At 42.6% G+C, this 19894-nt stretch overlaps 1 protein-coding gene across 1 annotated transcript in view; it reads left to right on the forward strand.

The window, feature by feature from the left end:
* The first annotated feature begins 9097 nt into the window (after positions 1 to 9097).
* The window catches only part of LOC149445841 (vomeronasal type-2 receptor 116-like), a 49612-nt gene continuing 38815 nt past the window's right edge, over positions 9098 to 19894 (forward strand). The window contains exons 1-5 of the mRNA XM_089653307.1: positions 9098 to 9355; positions 9747 to 9989; positions 11181 to 11705; positions 13939 to 14046; positions 16636 to 17415. Coding sequence (XP_089509433.1) covers positions 9098 to 9355; positions 9747 to 9989; positions 11181 to 11705; positions 13939 to 14046; positions 16636 to 17415 — 1914 coding nt within the window. The remainder of the gene's footprint in view (positions 9356 to 9746; positions 9990 to 11180; positions 11706 to 13938; positions 14047 to 16635; positions 17416 to 19894) is intronic.

Raw genomic sequence — 19894 nt, forward strand, 5'->3', positions numbered from 1 at the left:
AATATGTTCTTATACCATGATAAATAATATATCTAATGACATGACAGTCAAACTAACACAAAGACCTTAATGAAAGATTTCTGAGACTTTATGTAAAGGTATTACAAGTTCTCTCAGTTGAAGACAAGCAAATCCTGGAATACAATTCAAGTAACACTGTACTACTCAATGCAGTTCTCAAACAAAATAAATATGCCTTTCTGCCACTAGGGGGCACTGCAGTATGGGGGAAAAGGTTCCAGTGCAGTTTGCTTGAGGGCTCCATCTTGTACCACCCACAATTGGGTGATTCTTCGGATACAGTAGATAGTTTCTGTCGTCTCAGGCCATAATTGAGATGTAGGAGGGTACATTTAAAAAAAAAAAAACTGATCACCTGCCCAGGTCTATAACTGGCTTTTTAAACAGTGAACATGGAGGGCGTCACTATGTGAAAGATTAAAAAAATAGAAATATCCAGTTCAACTTGCCAGCCTACCCCAGTCTAATCACGGCTATTGTCGGCAAGGACCATGGATATGTATAACTTATCAGCAGAGGGGGATAAGAAAGCCAGTTCAATCTGCCAGCCAGTTGGCCAACTATCAAAGACCAAATTAACCTGTCTAGAAACATGCATTTAAAAACAGGGGTTTAGTTAGCACACATTTGCAAATACATACGTAAGCCACAGAGCCGTGTCACGGCACCCTGAGTATCTGTGGTCCTAACTCTACAAATCTAAAGAGTCCTCACAATGGAGGCACATGCATTTAAATGGATAGAAACAAGGGCAGATAAACATGAGGGTGCCCCACCCCTCATTAACAGGTATATATAATGAGGCTACATTTGTCTGACAAATCAGTTTATCTGTATAACCTTTAAATGATTCCTATTACTGTTCTTCCCCATCACAGCATCATGTCTCCCTATTGTCTGCTCAGTGAATTGTTTTTTTCTTTTCCTCCTCTCAGTAAAATAGTGAGGCCAACATCTAGCGTTTGGAAACATTTCCACCGCACAATTTCTGCTGAGAGCAAAGCTGCAATTTACAAATATTTGTGAGAAGAAATATTCTTTTCCAAATGCTACAAGGATGACAAAACACATCCTGGCATGTCAGAGATGGCCTAAAGTCATGAAATAATACTTTATGGAATGAAATGATGAGTCCAGAATGAAAGTGGGAAAAACTTTTCCCTCCAGAGTTCTCATTTCAGAAACAATCGTTCTGCTGCTTCTGGATCATCACAAAGTGTTTCTTCACCAGCAGCATCTTCATGGAAGGAAGTATTACAAACCATGGCCTTCCAAAAGCACACAATCCCTTCATTTATAGAGAAAATGACACCTGAAAATCAGAACATTCATCTAGCTCTTCATGGAGCAATATATGCTGCTGGATCAGCATTGCCAATAACTGGAAATGCATATTGACAGGAAGCTTTTATATTATGATAATGGAAGGGGGGGGGGGGTTACCGGTTCTCATGTATAGGAGAAATGTTCTTATCATATACAGTCCATAATGTTTCATTTATAATAAAATATACAATTTTAATACACAAATTTAGTTTATTTACTGAATAAGCTGAACTTTTATTTTAATCATAAGGCTCCATGCACATTGGGTGGTTTAATAACTATGCTAAAGTTAGCTGTATAAAGTCACAATAAAAACACGAGTTTTTCAGCATTTTTTTAGCATTTTCGCATTAGTCTTTAGTGGCGTTTTCCCACATTTTGCAGCATGTTTCTGCATTTGCGGTTTTAGCGTTTTTTTACCCAAAAACTTTTTTTTGCTCAAAAAAATTCCAAAAAAGCTAGTTTGCTGCGGTTTCACATTTTTCAGTGTTAGAGCATTTTTACAGCTAAAAAACTCCTATAGAAACCCACTACTTCTGTTTTCTTTTCCAGCCAAAAAACGCCCCTGCTAAAAAATGCTTATTACAGTTTATGTGTGCACGGACAAATAGGATAAAACGCTCCTGACGACGTCAATTGGATGACGAAATGCATCGGGTGGAGCTTCAGCGTGACATCATCACGTTTTGGATGGCGGCGGCCATTTTTCTGGTTGGAAGCTTAGTTCAAATGCTGGTAACCATCCAATACAATGTACGAGTAACTTGTAATAAACAGTATGACGGGAGTGACTTTTGGGGGTGGGGGGACCTCTGTGTCAGCTCATGTTCTCCCCATTATGTTTAACCCACGCTGTGCCTGTTAAGGGGTACAGGGTGTAAATGTGCGGATATTGTGTATTGGTGTGTTGTCCTTTGTCTTTGTTCTAGGCCACCTAGATGTCCATTGTTTGTTTGCCATCTGCTACCCCCCATTGTGCTGTGCCTTGCTGGCCAGCCAACTCTTATGGGATGCATGTGTTCCTGTACTGTCCCTGCCATGTGGTTGCCTATTGTTCTATGCCATGTGCTTCATCCCATTGTTCTGTGTCTTGGTTGAATGGGGAGGGGCGATGAGGTGTTTCCTGCAGCCTCCCACTGATGGAGCGGGCTGATGATGCATTTCCGTTTCCTGGTTTTGTTCCCGCCCTCTGTATATATCCCATGTTTTGTGTAAAAAATAAAGAGTTGTTGGCTTCCTGTTTTAAGAAGAGCTGGGTGCTGCCCATTTGCTGAGGGATTTCAAGGGTGTGGTCTGTGGATGGTGTTCAGACAGGGGAAGCTGCGTTATAACAGAATATACCCAAGTGTGGTCGGGGTCTGGTTCTGTTACAAACAGGGTGATTTTATTATAGAAGTACTACACTATGAGTGGTCTTCTTCTTTTATTCCTCATCTATATACTGGATGGGAGTCTTCTTTCAGGGCCTGTAAAGATCTTTTGAGAGGAAGATTGAAGTCTAACTTGGTGAGGATTGCCGGTTTCATTATCTGCAAATATTCATCCCCCTTTTGAGCTGCATATATTGACTGGTGTTTGGGGTGGAGGAACTTGAGTGACCTGCACAGAGTCCTGACCTCAACCCCATAGAACACCTTTTGGATGATGTTGACCTGACAAATGTGCTTCTGGAAGAATGGTCCAACCTTCCCATAGACACCCTCCTAAACCTTGTGGACGGCCTTCCCAGAAGAGTTGAAACTGTTATAGCTGCAAAGGGCGGGGCCAACTCAATATTGAACCCTACGGACTAAGACTGGGAGGCCATTAAAATTCATGAGCATGTAAAGGCAAGAGGCCCAAATACTTTTGGCAATATAGTGTATACCTTGTAATGAGCAAATTACATGGGACAAATCTGATTATACATGGTTTTCATTGTCTTTATTGCTTATTGGGTTCAGTCACATTAGTTTACTGTATAATGTTCTGACAAGGGTTCTATCCTTTTCCATCTTTATACAGTTCAATTACCTTGTTACGCAGGACTTTTGACAGTTCTTTCCTGATCCCCATGGCTTAGTATCTAGCCTAGTCAGTGCTTCCACTTAAGAGCTACCAAACTCATTGACTAGTTATACACTGACACTAATTGCAATTTAAAAAGCCACAGATGTGGGACATTAACCTCTAATTTACATTTTAACATTGTGTGTCACCTTGTGTGTCTGTACCAAGGCCAAACATTCCAGGGGAGGGAAAGTTTTGAGCACAACTCTATATCTTTGAATTCTCTTGCCAGGTGACTGACCCCTTGTTTGTTGAGGTGTTTGTTGTCATAGAGGTGGTGGAGCATTATAGAGTGATGTTATGCAAGATTAATGGAAGCCGTTGACCTGGTTTTGTCTGACAGCTCTGTGTTGATTTGCTACATTATGTTTTTTGTCATTTCTAGGAAGAAGGGAGGACAGTATTACTTTGGAATGTGGAAATGTTTGTTGTGCGGTCTCTGTTAGTTGTAATAGTTTGTCCACAATAACTTCCTGTTGTCCCCGGATGTTGTTTGTGCCTCTGTGTATGATGATATGTTTGGGGTTAATGAAGTATGGATCATTGATGACTCCTGTTGCCGGTTCAATTGTTGAACAATGAATTTTGGTGACTCTTGTTCCTGGGAAGAGCTGTTCAGTATTAAGGTATTTCCCATTTGATTCTATTATTAACCATTTCAATACCGGGCAATCTTACACCTTCCTGACCAGGCCAGTTTTCACGTTTCAGCGCTCTCACACTTTGAATGACAATTGCGCGGTCATACAACATTGTACCCAAACTAAAATGTTATCATTTTCTTCACACAACTAGAGCTTTCTTTTGGTGATATTTAATCACCTCTGGGGTTTTTATTTTTTGCTAAATTAACAAAAAAAGACCAAAAATTTTGAAAAAAAACAAGTTTTTCTTTGTTTCTGTTATAAAAGTTTACAAAAAAATAATTGTTCTTCTTAAATTTAGGCCGAGATGTATTCTGCTACATGTCTTTGGTGAAAATAACCCAAATTAGGATGTATTTTTTAGTTTGTAGGAAAGTTATAGAGTTCACAAACTATGGTATAGATCTGAAAATTGATCAATCCTGAAGTACTGACAGCCAATCTAATTTCTTGAGGTCCAAGAATGTCAGAATAGTACAGATATCCCCCAAATGTCAGGACAGTACAGATATCCCCCAAATGTCAGGACAGGACAGATATCCCCCAAATGTCAGGACAGTACAGGTATCCCCCAAATGTCAGGACAGGACAGATATCCCCCAAATGTCAGAATAGTACAGATATCCCCCAAATGTCAGAACAGTACAGATATCCCCCAAATGTCAGGACAGTACAGATATCCCCCAAATGTCAGAACAGTACAGATATCCCCCAAATGTCAGGACAGTACAGATATCCCCAAATGTCAGAACAGTACAGGTATCCCCCAAATGTCAGGACAGGACAGATATCCCCCAAATGTCAGAATAGTACAGATATCCCCCAAATGTCAGAACAGTACAGATATCCCCCAAATGTCAGGACAGTACAGATATCCACCAAATGTCAGAACAGGACAGATATCCCCCAAATGTCAGGACAGTACAGATATCCCCCAAATGACCCCTTTTTGCAGAGTAGACAGTCCGACGTACTTCATTAGAGGAATGGCGAGTTTTTTGAAGTTGTATTTTTTTGTCATAATTTTTCGGAAAATGAAAAAATTAAAAAAATTATTTTCACTATTTTTATTTTTACATACTGTCACCAGTGCAGTACAGCGTCATCATATAACTGGCATGGCGGTGAACAGGGACACTGACTGGTGACAGTATGAAATATATATATATTTTTTTATTATTTTTTTTTATTTTTTTATTATTTTTAATTTTTTATTACATTTTTTAAATTTTTTTTTCATATTTTACTATGACCAAAGTAGTACAATGTTACCATAGTAACACTGTACTACTTTGGGGAAGTGATCAGTATTTTTTTTTTTTTTTTACACAATTTGCTTATAGCAAAAAATTACTTTGCTATAAGCAAGCATTTACCAGAATGAAATCGTTCATTCAGTTTTGTTTTTTTGTTTTTTTTGTGCTTAGCTGTGATTTGGTCACAGCTAATCACATGACATGTGCATGTGACCTGCTGTGACCATTCACAGCTAGGCACTAGTATACAATGGATTGCATGAATGAAGCCATCCATTGTATACAACTGTCATGTGACCTGCTGCGATTGGTCATAGCAGGTCACATGGTACCAGCAACGGGGACTGGTACTCAGATCTGTCATCGGCCGTGTCCGAGGTACACGGCCGGTGACAGATCGCGCCGCTGTGCCGCTCTGCAGTTGCGCGAACTGAGCATGTGCGGGAGCACGCCAAATGGCGTGCATCCGGAATGCAGAAGCACTTTTGCCGCCGCCAAACGGCCATTGGCCGGGCGGCAAATGGTTAAGACCATTGCAGCAGTTTGTTGCCTGTTCTTTTGGTTTGATGGCTGTCTGTTTGTGGTTTCCAGATTTTTGGAGTTGCCTTGGCTATTGCTGGTGTTTGTCATGCTGATTATTGGAAGTTGATTCGTCTCAATGGATCTTTTGTGTGTTGATGGGCACTGTATCTGTACAGACCATCCCTTTTAATTCTCTTTTCTGATTGTTCATATCATTTCTGTTTTTAGTGCCATTATCTCTTCCCTCAGTTGAGTGTTTTCTTGTAGTTTTTGCATTGCAGATTGGGTTTCATCTAGGACAGACTTGTGTTCAGATTTCAGTGTATTTAGCTCTTCTCTCAGCTGGTCATTTACATGTTTGTCGCCTACTGTAACTGTCTTTGAAGCTGTTCTTTGAATTGCACAAAGTCTCTCTCTAGCTGAGATAAGCAGTCTATGAGGACATTGGGTGAAGGGAGACCAGTCATGTATCTGGACAATGTCTCTGTTGATATATGTTCTTCACAATTTTTAACTGAAGTTTTTAAATCCAACCTTGCTTAACCTCCCTGGCGGTATTCCCGAGTGTAGCTCGGGGTAAAGTTTCAGTACCAGAAGTGGTAACCCCCCCGAGCTACACTCGGGAATACACTGCAGCATTGCTCCGGGATCCCTGTATCACTTACCTTATCCTTCGCTCTCACGATGTCCCCCTGCAACCTCCCTGGCCTCCTCCTCCAGCCGGTGCTGGCATGCATCCTCTGGGTTCTGTTCCCTGCGAGCGTCGGGACATATGGCACGTACGGGGCACGAAACCGGCGGGAATTTCAAAAATGTAAAAATGTGACATTCACTCAATACACTAAAACCTGATAGTATTCCATTACTGTATAAAACCATTTCACATACATTTTGTCCCGAGTGCTTTGTCCGACGCCCTGCCTGCATTTTTACCGTTCTTTCTGCCTGGAAACGGAGAAATGTCCATGGCGTCCAAAAAAGCGTCCTTTTAGGTCAAAAGCATAATGCTGCCACCTCCCCCTCTCTCCCCCTCTCTGTTGGGGTCCCCCAAGGTTCTGTCCTCGGGCCCCTTCTCTTCTCCATCTACACCTCCTCCCTTGGCCAACTGATACACTCCCACGGCTTCAACTATCACCTTTACGCCGATGACACACAAATCTACCTCTCTACCCCTCGCCTCACCCCTTCAGTCTCCGCCCGAATCACCTTCCTACTGAATGACATATCAGACTGGATGTCACTCCACTTCCCCAAATTAAACCTTTCCAAAACCGAGCTCCTAGTTTCCCCCCCAGCCCGCGCCCCCCCCCCCCCCCCAACCTCTCCATCAGGACCAATAACACCACCATCAGTCCCACCCCGCAAGCCAAAGTTCTAGGTGTCACTGTAGACTCCAACCTATCCTTCCAGCCCCATGTCCAAACGCTGACAAAATTCATGCAGTCTCCACCTCCGCAACATCTCCAAATTACGTTCGTTCCTAACCCCAGACACTGCTAAACGACTCATGCACTCCATTATTATCTCACGACTGGACTACTGCAATTTCCTCCTCACTGGCTTACCTCATCACAGACTCTCCCTGCTTCAATCTATCCTGAATTCTGCGGCCAGACTCATCCACCTTACTAACCGCTCCATATCCGTCACCCCCCTCTGCCAATCCCTCCACTGCCTTCTGATTGCCCAACGCATAAAATTCCAACTACTAACATTGACGTACAAAGCTATTCATAATACTGCCCCAGACTACCTCACCGACCTGATATCCAAATACCACCCAACCCGTACTCTTCGCTACTCACAAGACCTCCTACTCTCCATTTCCTTGGTCTCCTCCTCCCATGCCCGACCCCAGGACTTCTCCAGGTCTTCCCCCATCCTCTGGAACTCACTACCCCAATCCATCAGACTGTCATGTACCCTCCTCACCTTTAGGCGCACCCTGAAAACCCATCTCTTCAGCCTACCCCGCCCTCACCTAACAGCCAATCTCCTCCACTCCTCCTACCACTCCATCCCCCACAGCCATTTCCTTCTGTACCACTATACCCTCCCTCCTAGATTGTAAGCTCCAAAGAGCAGGGCCCTCGAACCCCTCGTGTATTGTATTGTTACTGTATTGTCTCATGTACTGTCCCCCACTATAAAGTACAGCACTGAGCAAACTTTTTGGCGCTAGATAAATACTGTATAATAATAATAATAATAATAATAAAAGCAGTTTTAGACCGGCTAGAGAACAGCGATAGTGAATTAGAACCACTTGCAGAATTGAGTGATAATGATTCGTGGGGGAAATTTGTCATCAGACACTGAAAACGATTCTGCGACTTTGCTCAGCGATGTGCGAACTCAATGCTCTATTTCAAATTTCAGTGTTTTTGGTTTGATTACATTATTGAATTAAATTTTTTATTATTATATTATTATTTTTTATGATTATTTATTGTATTCTAATTTATGATTTTGTGTTTCAAGTTTTATCATACCTGGGATGTTTACTAGACTCTTGTTCGGACAGATTTCACTGAGTTATTCCTAAAAATGACAGGTCTACAATAAAAAAAAAACATAATTCCATTGAAAACAATGTACCGCTTTGAGCACTGAAATACGGACATAATCAGACCGCTAGGGAGGTTAAACTTCTCTACTTTTTCCTCTGTGGCTTGTACTTTGATGGTGCCACTGTGCTAAATGTTTAAGGTGAGTACCTCACAGTTATCTTCCTCAATTCTGACCTTGATCTGCCGGCCCTTGCAGACACCTCCCTTTGTATTATTCTTGTAGTATTTGCAGAAAGCTTATTCCAGGCTTCAGTGTTCTCAGTGTGGAATTGTAAATCCATTCTCTCTCTGTCATATTCAGTACTGGAAAAGTCAGCAGAATCTCTGGATTTTGATGTTCTTTTTTCATGGCTTTCCTTGTTTGGTTGCACTTGTCTCCCTTTGAGTACAAAATCTCTGTGACATCAGACCACCTGTTGGCTTTGGCTCATACAATGGAATCTGTGTATGGGATATTTGCTTTGTTCTGTTCCATTTTTATGTAGAGAAAGTTACTTCCGGAGCCGTGTGAGGATGGAGTGAACTGTTGCTGCTCAAGTCCCCACTGCCTGCTGCATTCTGATACCGAGCCAGATCACCGGTCACTCAGGCGGTTCTCATACCCCCCACCTTAGGGGACTGGATAGACCTCTATTTGGAGCGCTCTGCTCCTCGATCGTTCCTGGGATCCCGGCGGGATCCTGCCTCTGGGCCGGAGGTAACTTCTAAGATGGCCACCACCATACAACAAACACAGCATGTGGATGTCCCTATTCCACCATCTCAGCAGCAGGTGGAAGACAGCGCTTTCTCCCACACCAAGATTGCTCAGACTGTAGCCAGCATACTCACCCCATTTATCTCTGAAACAGTTGACAAGGCGGTGCAACAAGGTATAGAACAGCTGTGGCAAGGATTTCATAGCCAGATCCATAGGCTAAAGGAAGCAGAATGGCGCATTTTATCCATAGAGAAACAATTGCATCAGGTAACATACCGCAATTCATTCTTGACAAATTAGAGGATTTTGAGAACAGAGCTCACAGGAATAACCTGCGCATCATACCAGAAAGCTATATACCATCCTCTTTGATGGAACTCTGCAACCACCACATTCCTGGGGCCTTGGGCCTACGCTACCCCGGTGTTATGGAAACGGCTCATCGGGTGGGTTCACCACAAGACCCTGACCCAGACCACCAGCTGAGACCCAGACCAGTAATTGTCAGATACCTCAATTATGCTGATAAACACCTTATTCTGCAATACTACCGCAAAGGTGGGACATTTTCCATGGACAACCACAAATTGCTGCTTTTTGTTGACTATTCTGAGGAAGTGTTGAAATTATGCAAATCTTTTGCTCCCTACTTCACCAGCATAATCTGTGGTTTTCTTTGGCCTATCTGGCGGTGTTACGCCTACGCTCCCCTGACAGTGATCAACTCTCGTTTAACTCTCCTAAGGTGGCTAAACAATACGTGGAATCTCTGCTAGCCAGTGACCTGTCTTCTAATCATGCTATGGATGAGACCATCAGTGACGCCCCATCTGTGGGAAGTATCTCGGCCAAGCATCTAAGCAGCCCAGCGAAGCACCCAACCAAAAGCGGACGCTATGCTGTCAGTTCCAAACACAAACGAACTACCCGACAAGCCCAAAATGGGTTAGCTTATCCTTTGGAGGGTTTGTTCTCCTCCAGCAACTACTGTGTCTAAAGTACATTCCGTTGATGTTGTTCTTCTCTTTCCTTTTTTTTTAATATACACGTCATGTTGTATGGGTTCCACAGGGAGGGTATCTCCCTCTGGTTTTCATGTATGTTTTCATGTATGTTTTGGGTCTGAGCACCCGTCTCAGTTCCTAATGTGGCTCGATCTGTTTTCATATCCTTTGCATTGGTTTTAAACTGTGCTGCTGTCTTCCCCAAAATCACGCTCCCAGCTTTAGCTCAGAGTGGCCAGCTTCTACACAGTATTCTAAGGTGGAGTGCTCCTCTCACATCCCAACTGGCATCCCTTCTGGCGCCCTATGTGGCTCACTATTGTGAGTCCATTATTTATGCAGGAGTCTGGAAGTTGGACATTCTGACTGTGGAGTTTACCTCACAAAACAGTTAAGTCCTTAGACATTTTTTTTTGGTTTCCTAGGTTTTTGTTTTACATTTTGATTTGCTTTGTCTATATTCCTATTCTCGTTTACCCATTGTGATATTGTCTCTAACTGACAGCTGGTTATTGCACTATTTCTGTTATCTGCTTGGAGGAGGAGACCAGGCCTGTGACCCTTAGTGTTTTTTTTTTCCCTTTTTTCTCTCTCCCTGGTGCATTTTTTTCCACCTTAGGAGCTCCTTCCCTACAGACAGCTTGCTCGGTGAGCTCATCCTTTTTTGTTTTTCATCCTTTAGCCGGAGAACATTGTTTTGATATATCACTCACTTGATCCCTGCAGAGTCATGCAGGTCATCTCCTGGAACGTTAAGGGCCTACGCTCCCCGGGCAAACGGATGAAAATCTTACATCACTTAAACCGCTTGAAAGTGTACATTGCAGTTCTACAAATGACACACCTTTTAGAATCTGACCTTCACCATCTTAAGAAACTATGGGTAGGGGAGGTTATTGGTACAATGGCCATGAGACGGCAGGAACAGAGTGGCCATCCTTTTCAATAAACAATTGTCCTACACTGTTCGCTCAATAGATAGAGACCAAGAGAGGCGTAAACTCCCCGCACATCTATCTATAGCATCCAAAGACATAGCAATTACCAATATCTATGCTGTTAACTCCCCAGGTATTCCATTTTTCCAGGCTCTTACTCTATGGGCCTTGCATTCCCCTCAACACCTTCACTTGATGGGAGGGGATTTTAATAGCCTAATGCATCCTGTTGAGGACAGAACTTCACAATCCACTGGATCTAAATTGATCTCCAGTTGCACTCACACCTCCTCGCACTTGGCAGACACTGTATCCCATCTGAATATGGCCGACGTATGGCACCTCTCTCACCCGACTGATAGGGAATTCACCTATTACTCGCCTCCACATGACACCATGTCCTGTATTGACTATGTATTCTGCTCCTCCTCCCTTTTACCTATGGTGAGATACTCAGAGATCTTGGAAATAGCCATCTCGGATCACAGCCCGCTTGTGGTCACCCTTGACGATCTACAACCTAGTGGTAACCCACCCCCCTGGCGGTTCCTCTCCTACCTTGCGGACAATGAGGACTTTCACCATATGATACTCAATGCTTGGAATGACTATGCCCTCACCAATGCAGAACATGCTACTGACCCCATTTTATTCTGGGAAACAGCTAAAGCGGAGGTAAAATTATATCTTATATTTCCGGCACTCCTTGGACCAGTTCTGCCTGGCTAGCACAACCCTTCGGAAGGCCCAAATGGAACTTGGCCAGAATAGATCCACAGAAACGAAACAGAAATGGCAGGAAGCTAAGAGAAATTTTGGGTTATGGGTCAAACAAAGGGAACAAATTAAAACTTCTTATCGCTCCCTGAAATTCCATAAATACGGCAATAATGCTGGAAAACTTTTGGGCAACTTTTGTTGTGGTCCCTATGTTCCTACCCACATTATGGCACTTATGGAGCTTAATGGAAATCTGACGACCTCTTCGCGTGAAATATCCTCTTTATTAATAAATTTCTACCAACAGCTGTACTTTGAGGAACAGTTGGATATGGAAAAGGCAGAATCACTCTTCACTTGCCCTGTCTATCCCAATCTCAATTAGATGCACTGAAAGCACCTATCTCTTCGGAACAGGTCCTGGCGACCATTGCTAACCTATCTAATTGTATGGCCCCTGGCGCAGATAGCTACTCATCTGAATTTTAAAAGCTATTTCGCAAATATGTTCATCATACCCTGTTGAAAGTATACAATACTATATGGCAGAGTGGCCTTTACCGCCCTACGGGATCCACAGTGTTTGAAAAGCTACTGGCCAAAAAGCGCAAAGACCCCACTCTCCCTGATTTATATCGCCCTATCTCGCTCATTCACGTGGATGCTAAGATTTTGTCCAAAATAGTCGCCTCATGTCTGGCGAGTATACTCCCTGGCCTCCTGAACCCTGCTCAGGCAGGGTTTGATCTACAGTTCTACATATCTGCAAAGTTATTATGGCTCTGGAACAGGCTAAGCTTCACTCAAGATATGGCCATTCTGTCTCTTGACGCAAAAAAAGCATTCGATAATATTAATCTCAACTGGCTATTCATAGTCTTGAGGAAATTCGGTTTTCAAGGTCCAATCACGCATTTCTTTCTTTCCATGTATTTCTCTCCTATGGCTAGGTTAATCACTCAGAGTACAGTCCTGAACCCTATTCATCTAAAAATGGAACGCGCCAGGGCTGCCCCCTCTCCCCTCTCTTGTTCAGCCTGGCCATTGAACCTCTTTCCAGACTGCTCAATTCTCATCCCCTTCTTTCCGGAATTACAATTGGCAGTGCTGCCATGAAAGCTGCTATATTTGCGGATGACATTCTCATCTTTTCTTCCGCGGTATCCACTGACCTTCCTGTTATTCAGGATCTATTTACCACCTTCCAGCTTTGTTCTGGCCTACGCATAAACTTTACCAGAAGTGAAATTCTCCCGTTTACCCCATATCATTCCAGGTCTTGGATTACAATCTCCCCGCTTTAGATAGCCTCCCATCATATCACCTATTTGGGCATCCGGAAAGAGAGGGATCTGTCGTCTCTATATCTGCTCAATTTTCTCCCCATTTTTGAGAAGATCAATCAGGAATTGGATAAATGGTCTACCCTTCCGCTATCACTTTTTGGCAGGTGTCATCTCTTCAAAATGGTATCATTCGCAAAACTTTTATACTCTCTGCAAACCTTACCTTCATTGCTTAAGTATAAAGATATTCAATCCCTGCATAAATCATTACAAACATTTCTGTGAGGCTGTAAACGATCCAGGATTGCACTCCACAAGCTTTGTCTGCCGAAGTGTGACGGCGAAATGGGCCTCCCCAATATCCGCTTATATAACCTGGCCTGCCTTCTTAGACAGGGACTATACTGGCCGTCCCATAAATCTATGTACTCCAACTACACGCTTGAGTCAGCCTTGGTTCACCCCCTTAATCTATCGGTGGTCCTGCATACTCCCCTTAAAATGCTACACCCCAGGTAGAAGCATAACTCCCTCATTCGTGATACGGTGATAGCGTGGCAAGAAGTCTGCAAGCTGATGGGCGTCTCCTCTACTATTTCTAACCGTCTCCCAATCCTTGGTAATCCTCAGTTTCCTCCCGGTCTGGCCCACGAGGCCTTCGTCACATGGGCATCTAAGGGACTACACGTTGTTACCTGCCTCTGGAATTCTAGATCCTGTGCTCTTCACCCTTTTACGGAAATCTCCCAACGGTTCCGCCTTCCCCCGCATCACCTGTTTTACTACATGCAACTGGCTCAATTTCTTCGGTCACAATTGCAGGGAGGCAGGACGGATCTCGTCCCCCCGCTGATAGAGCACTCAAATGCAATCACTACTCTATATCCTCTCTATATTCACAGCTTTTGTGTTGCAACTCGCCCTATGTGACTCATTATTTCAAGGCTGGTCCAAGGACATCCCAGAACTGGATGACCCCTCCATGCTTCTGGCGGGTTATACCTCGATCCGTAAGATCATTATTAATGAACAATGGAGGGAAACTCAATTTAAACTTATTCACAGGGCATTCATTCCAGCATTGATGAATGACTCATCACTCTAGCAGTATGTCCTTGGTGTGGAACCCATAGGCCCATGCTTTTCCACAGATTCTGGCTTTGTTCACCTTTTCAAGCCTACTAGATCACCATTCTCAACTATATTTATGGCATCACTCGCATACATGTCCCGCACGACCCATTACTATGTCTTTTTAGTGCTCCGTCACTCATACCTACCGCCCCACATAGCACGGACTGACCTGAACCTTTACCCCCCTGGGTTCATCTGTCTGCTCGGAGAGTGTTACTGAGGGCCTGGATATCCCCTCACAGCCCTACCTTATCCTCTGTCAAGAAAGATCTGAAATCACTTTTATACCTGGAAAAACTGAATACCCTGGTCCAAAATTTTGGCCCACCAAACATTTTTTCACACGTTGGAGGGCTTTTATCAAACATACGTTTTCCCAGCGGGAAATAAATCAACTTATGGTTACATTCCAATACATTCCTGGTATGCTAAATCCAACCTGGCTAACACCCTAGGTTGCCTGAAGGTCTCTGACCCCACAACTACTATGGAAAATGATCCCCCCCATTCTGGGGGACTTTCTCTTACACCTGTCAGGCAAATGGAGTAGGAGTCGATAGTCCAAGCCTCTATCCCTATCCCTCCTGGATTCTCATTCTTACTGCGTATCTCTGCCCTGATTTATGGGAATCTGATGTAGACGCATTTTTGACCATGTGAAGTTTTCTTTCTGTTACCATGACCTTAGTATGTGCCACTTTGGGATGGGGTTGAGGTCTCCAGTTCTGAATTTGGCTTTCCTATGTATACATCTGCATGTGATGTGTCTCACTTGTGAATTACAAGCTTTCCTCTGACTATTTGTCTTGAAGTGTACATTCCATTTAGTTAATCTGCTGATTTTTTCATTTTCATTTGTTCATTTGTTGCTTTTGTCTTCTGCCTGGTTCCCTTTTTTCGAGATTTTGTATTTTATTTTCTTTTGTAATTTTGTGAAAAGGAAAATTGAAAATCTGAATTAAGATAATTCAAAAATAAGTGGATAAATTGGCTTAAAAATGATTTTCTATAAATGTATCTGTTTGCTGTTGGTGTTTCAGCAGGATGATCCTACCTTGTGTTGCAGTTTGCTTGAATCCTTCAGCCTTTGATGCTCTCCAATGATATTAGTGATTAATGATATTAGTCCGCTATATGATTTTGTCATTTTTGAGTTTTTGCTCTTTATTCTCCTGTTGTTCATTGAATTATTCCTTCTTGTTCATCTCTGTCTTGCTTGTAGTCTCAATTTTCCTGGTTACAAGGTATAAAGTGATAAACTTTCAGGAGCTCATTCTCTCTCATTCTCTCTCGCTTTCACATTTTTTCTCTATCTGTCTATTTCTGTCTCTTGCTGTCTCTTTCTTTCCTTCTCTCTCTCTGTCTTGTTCTGTCTCCCTCTTCTCTCCAGAAGGACTCTGCATATCACAGAGCAGAAGCCCCATCACATCCTCCATCCTGCAGCACACATTCTCTCTCTCCAGGACCAGGGGCAGACTGACAACTCATGGGGCCCCCGGGCAATAGGGGATCATGGGGCCCCTGTGTCCTTGCCCAAACTCAAAAAAGCCTATGAAAAAGGTACCAGGGGCATCTCATGGGGCCCCCTACTGACCCCGGGCCCTCGGGAAGTGCCCAAGTTTCCAAATGGTCAGTCCGCCCCTGTCCAGGACACAGGTCACACCGACACACAGAGCAGCAAGGACACGCCCCTTTTACACTGCTGAACAGGAAGGCTGGAGCAGATCTCCTCCCACAGCCTGCCAATCACCACAGAAGGGGGCGCCACCATTTTATTCCCGGTGTCGGCTTTACTCCGCTCAGAACACCAGAGAGGATTGTTACTGACAGGGAGCGCAGACAGATGACAGACTAAGCTCAATTGCCTTCTACTGCTGATCTTCATTCATCCTACAAATCATATTATTTTGCAATTTTCAGGTTTACAACCACAGAGGCCATGTACAAAGCACCCCTCTACCTGGTCACACCTGAGTGCATACTGAGCCTATGATTTAATTACTAATCAACTCTTTTATTGCACTAAATCTATGAATTCATCTCTTCCAATTTTGTTTTATGGCCTACATGTATTCCTTGAGCCTTATGTAAGAGAACCGCGGGATTGTTTGTGCAATTAAGGAGGATTATATGGGCATTGCACTGGAGCGGTAGAAGAGTAGCTTGGAGAAGTTGTATGTTCTATGTAACCAAATTAAATACAATGTACAGTATATATCGGGGGGTCTTGTTGTTTTACAGCAGCCCCAGAGTGAGCAGTTGTTGTAGATGAATTAAGAGGTGGAAGTGAGGGTGGAGACGGTAAGTAGGCATTGTGTGCTATCATATACTTACAGTATATCTCTATGAACAGAAAAAATACATATGATGAAAAGATCTGTGTGCCATTTATATATTAAATTTTTCATATTTTCATTGTTTGAATAATAACATCCCATTAAAATATTTTCCAACATGTTATCCAGATCAGTTATCAAGTCACCGACCCTCGCCTGAGTGATGGAAAATTGTGTCCAACTCTATTCCGTATGACACCAGACGATCGGGTCCGTCATACAGCGATTATACAACTGTTGCAGCATCTTGGGTGGAACTGGGTTGGAATATTAACATGGGATAGCACCGGTAATGATGAGTCCCAAGAACTGAGTAATATGATGAGACAGCATGGGATCTGCACAGATTATAGCATCCAGCTCACTACAGATCTTGCATATGATTCTCGGAGAACTAGGATCATTAATAAATCAGCAGCTAAGGTTATCATAGTGTGTGGAACTTTCACAACAAATTTTTTTCAGCTTGATGATCTTATACTCTCTGCTATAGGAAATATCACATTTATTTTCCCACCTTCATGGAGTAAAAGTAATATATATACTGTACATTATAAACCAATCCACTGCAGCTTCGTTTTGATATGGCCACAAAAAGAATCCATTAACATCGATATGTATGCCAATGGTGTCAACTTCTCCAACTGCCTAACTGACCCCATCCTGGAAGATATTTGGATTAGGAAGTTTCGATGCCTTTCCCCAAACCAAAACAAAAACCTCTATTATAAAAAAGTATATAATATCACAGCAAAACCTTGTACAGATGTTAAAAATATTTCACGCTTATTACGTGGTTCTGCAACTCTGCCTTCCTATCCATACACGGCTGTAAATGTTCTGGCCAACGCTCTACATGGGATGTACATGAAAAAAAATAAAGCTGAACAAAATGGATTCCAGCAAAGAGTAAGTTGGACAATAAATGTTCATTATACTATGATCCTATATTATATAACAATTATGTGAAGGAAAAAATCAGGAAGTGAGATGGACAGCTATCTCCGCCTTCCCTCTCATTTAATAATTTCCCTTTGGGACTAATAAAGTATTTTGATTCTAATTTTTTGGGCAATAAAGAAAATTTCCTCACCAGAATTTTTGGTTCCTCTGTAAAGGTTTTAAATATAATGAAGTACATGGTTGGTTTTTATATTTCAATATTTTTTATTAGTTTTTTTAGAAACCGTACACAAAAAAACCCCAAAATGAAGCCCACCGTTGTGAGTTGTGGAATGTCAAACAATGAATCGATGCATTCAAGCACGATGTAGATAGCAAAACAACAAAATCGACCAAAAATATGCAATAAGAATAACACATTGCTAAGCACAGTCAATTTTTAGTCAATTATCAACATATCTTCCACAAACAGGATGATACAAATAATATCACCTATATAGTAGACAGAAGTAAAAAGGACGGAAAGTATAGAAAAGACTGAGGGAATAAAAGTAAAGAATAAAATAAAATAAAAGAGGGCCAGCCAAGGTGTGCATGCATTGGGCCGCCGATACATATCCACCTGAGGCTCAGGAGCATAGCGGGAGAAGCAGCCTCGGGTGGACATGTCCATTCAGAGTCCTACCCATTCCAGTGCCAGCACATTTCCTTCGCATTTTGCAATGATGAGCTTATGTATATATCTGGGATTTTATCCTTCCACTTATTCCTCGCTCTACTGTACATAGATCTAAGCTTATGGGAGGCCAGATTTTACCAAGTATTACCAAGCCTCACAACTCACACAACTGGCAAGGTACCATGTGACTCGCGTAATCCCCCAATGGATTATCCTTGAATCGGTCGACTGTGACCCACTCTCAGTTGCTAACCTATGGCTTAGGCACCCAGTTTGTTGGACGCTTCGTAATCCAATTACATCTCATTACGTCTCACTTTGGGACAGACTAAAATCCCACAATTCCCTTCAGTCTCCGTATAATCCCTTACTCTCATACCTGTGGAATCTGGCCTTTCCTCCAGCTTGGTCCTCTCCATGCTCCTTCACACACATAAAGAATCAATTTCTTGGGAATATCAGTGGGTAATTGATGAAATAGGGCCACCTCAGGGGACCTACGAATATTAATTCCCGTTACTGAGTAGAGTAAATTAAATAAAAGGATCCAAAACCTAGTTACCACAGGGCACTTCCACCATATGTGGAGCATAGTGCCCTCCCGTCCACAATGTCGAAAACAGATGGGTGACGTGGATAGGTACATTTTAGCAAGACATGTAGGGACTAAATGCCAACAGAGAAGTATTTTGTAGTTAGATTCAATAAGCGTAGTATTAATCAAGATTTTAGATAAAGCATTAGTCATATCTCGCCAAGCGTCCAACTCCAGAAAAATATTTAGATCTTTTTCCCATTGTATCATATAATACAGTTTAGAGTTGGGATCAATAAGGGAAGCATATGTAATAGATAGATGACCTTTCACTGCCCCAGAAGCCCTACAAGAGACTTTCAGAGAGGTTAGCGTATGGGGTTCCATCAGTAATTCATGCTTGCTAGCGATATAAGACATAATTTGATTATAGTGAAACAGTCCGCTAGAAGGCAATTGGCATTTAGTCCAAAAATATTGGAAAGAATATGGATGAAGCCCCTCCAAATAATCCCCAATACGTAAAAAGTCCTTATTGATCCACCATTGAAACACAGATGGCATTAAACCAGGTGTAACTTCAGGGTTACAAAAGACTGGGGCCAGAGGGGTATGTGGGGAAAATAAAGACGTACGGGTCCGCCACCTGTCCCAGATCGCTATAGAGTAGGATAATGTAGGACAAAAGACGGGAGGACACTGACTGGGAAGCCACATAAGGGAGTATAAGGCTGACAAGATAGGGCCTTGATGCTAACCCATTGAGGTATATAGCCCTTGGCTGTAGAGTAGGAGAGCTGCATTACTTGGGCCGCATGAAAATAAGTCATAAGATTAGGGAGTTCAAAACCACCATGCTTTTTCTGATAATATAAAGTCGAATTATTGACCCGAGGACGCTTGCCTCCCCATACAAATCTAGAGATGTCAGATTGTAAGTGTAAGATTTCCCCTCTGGGGACCGCAATTGGTAAAGTCCAAAAATAATATAGCAGTCTTGGTAGAAACGTAATTTTAATGGAATTGATTCTACCAAACCAGGATAGAGGGAGGTCTGCCCAATTATGCAGTTCAATCTTGAGATGTTTAAAAAGAGGGGGATAATTAGCATGATATAATGTTGAAATAGAGCCCATAAGATGAATCCCCAAATAGGGGAGGGAGAGAGGGGTCCATTGAAAATCAAAGTTGTCCCGAAGATACTGAACCTCCGATGGAGGTAAAGAAATATTTAAAGCACTTGTTTTAGAGGAATTCAGGGTGAGACCCGA

Source organism: Staurois parvus, unplaced genomic scaffold (genome assembly GCF_062004578.1).
Source record: "Staurois parvus isolate SC_StPar_1 unplaced genomic scaffold, SC_StPar_1.0 ptg000706l, whole genome shotgun sequence".
NCBI lineage: Eukaryota > Metazoa > Chordata > Amphibia > Anura > Ranidae > Staurois > Staurois parvus.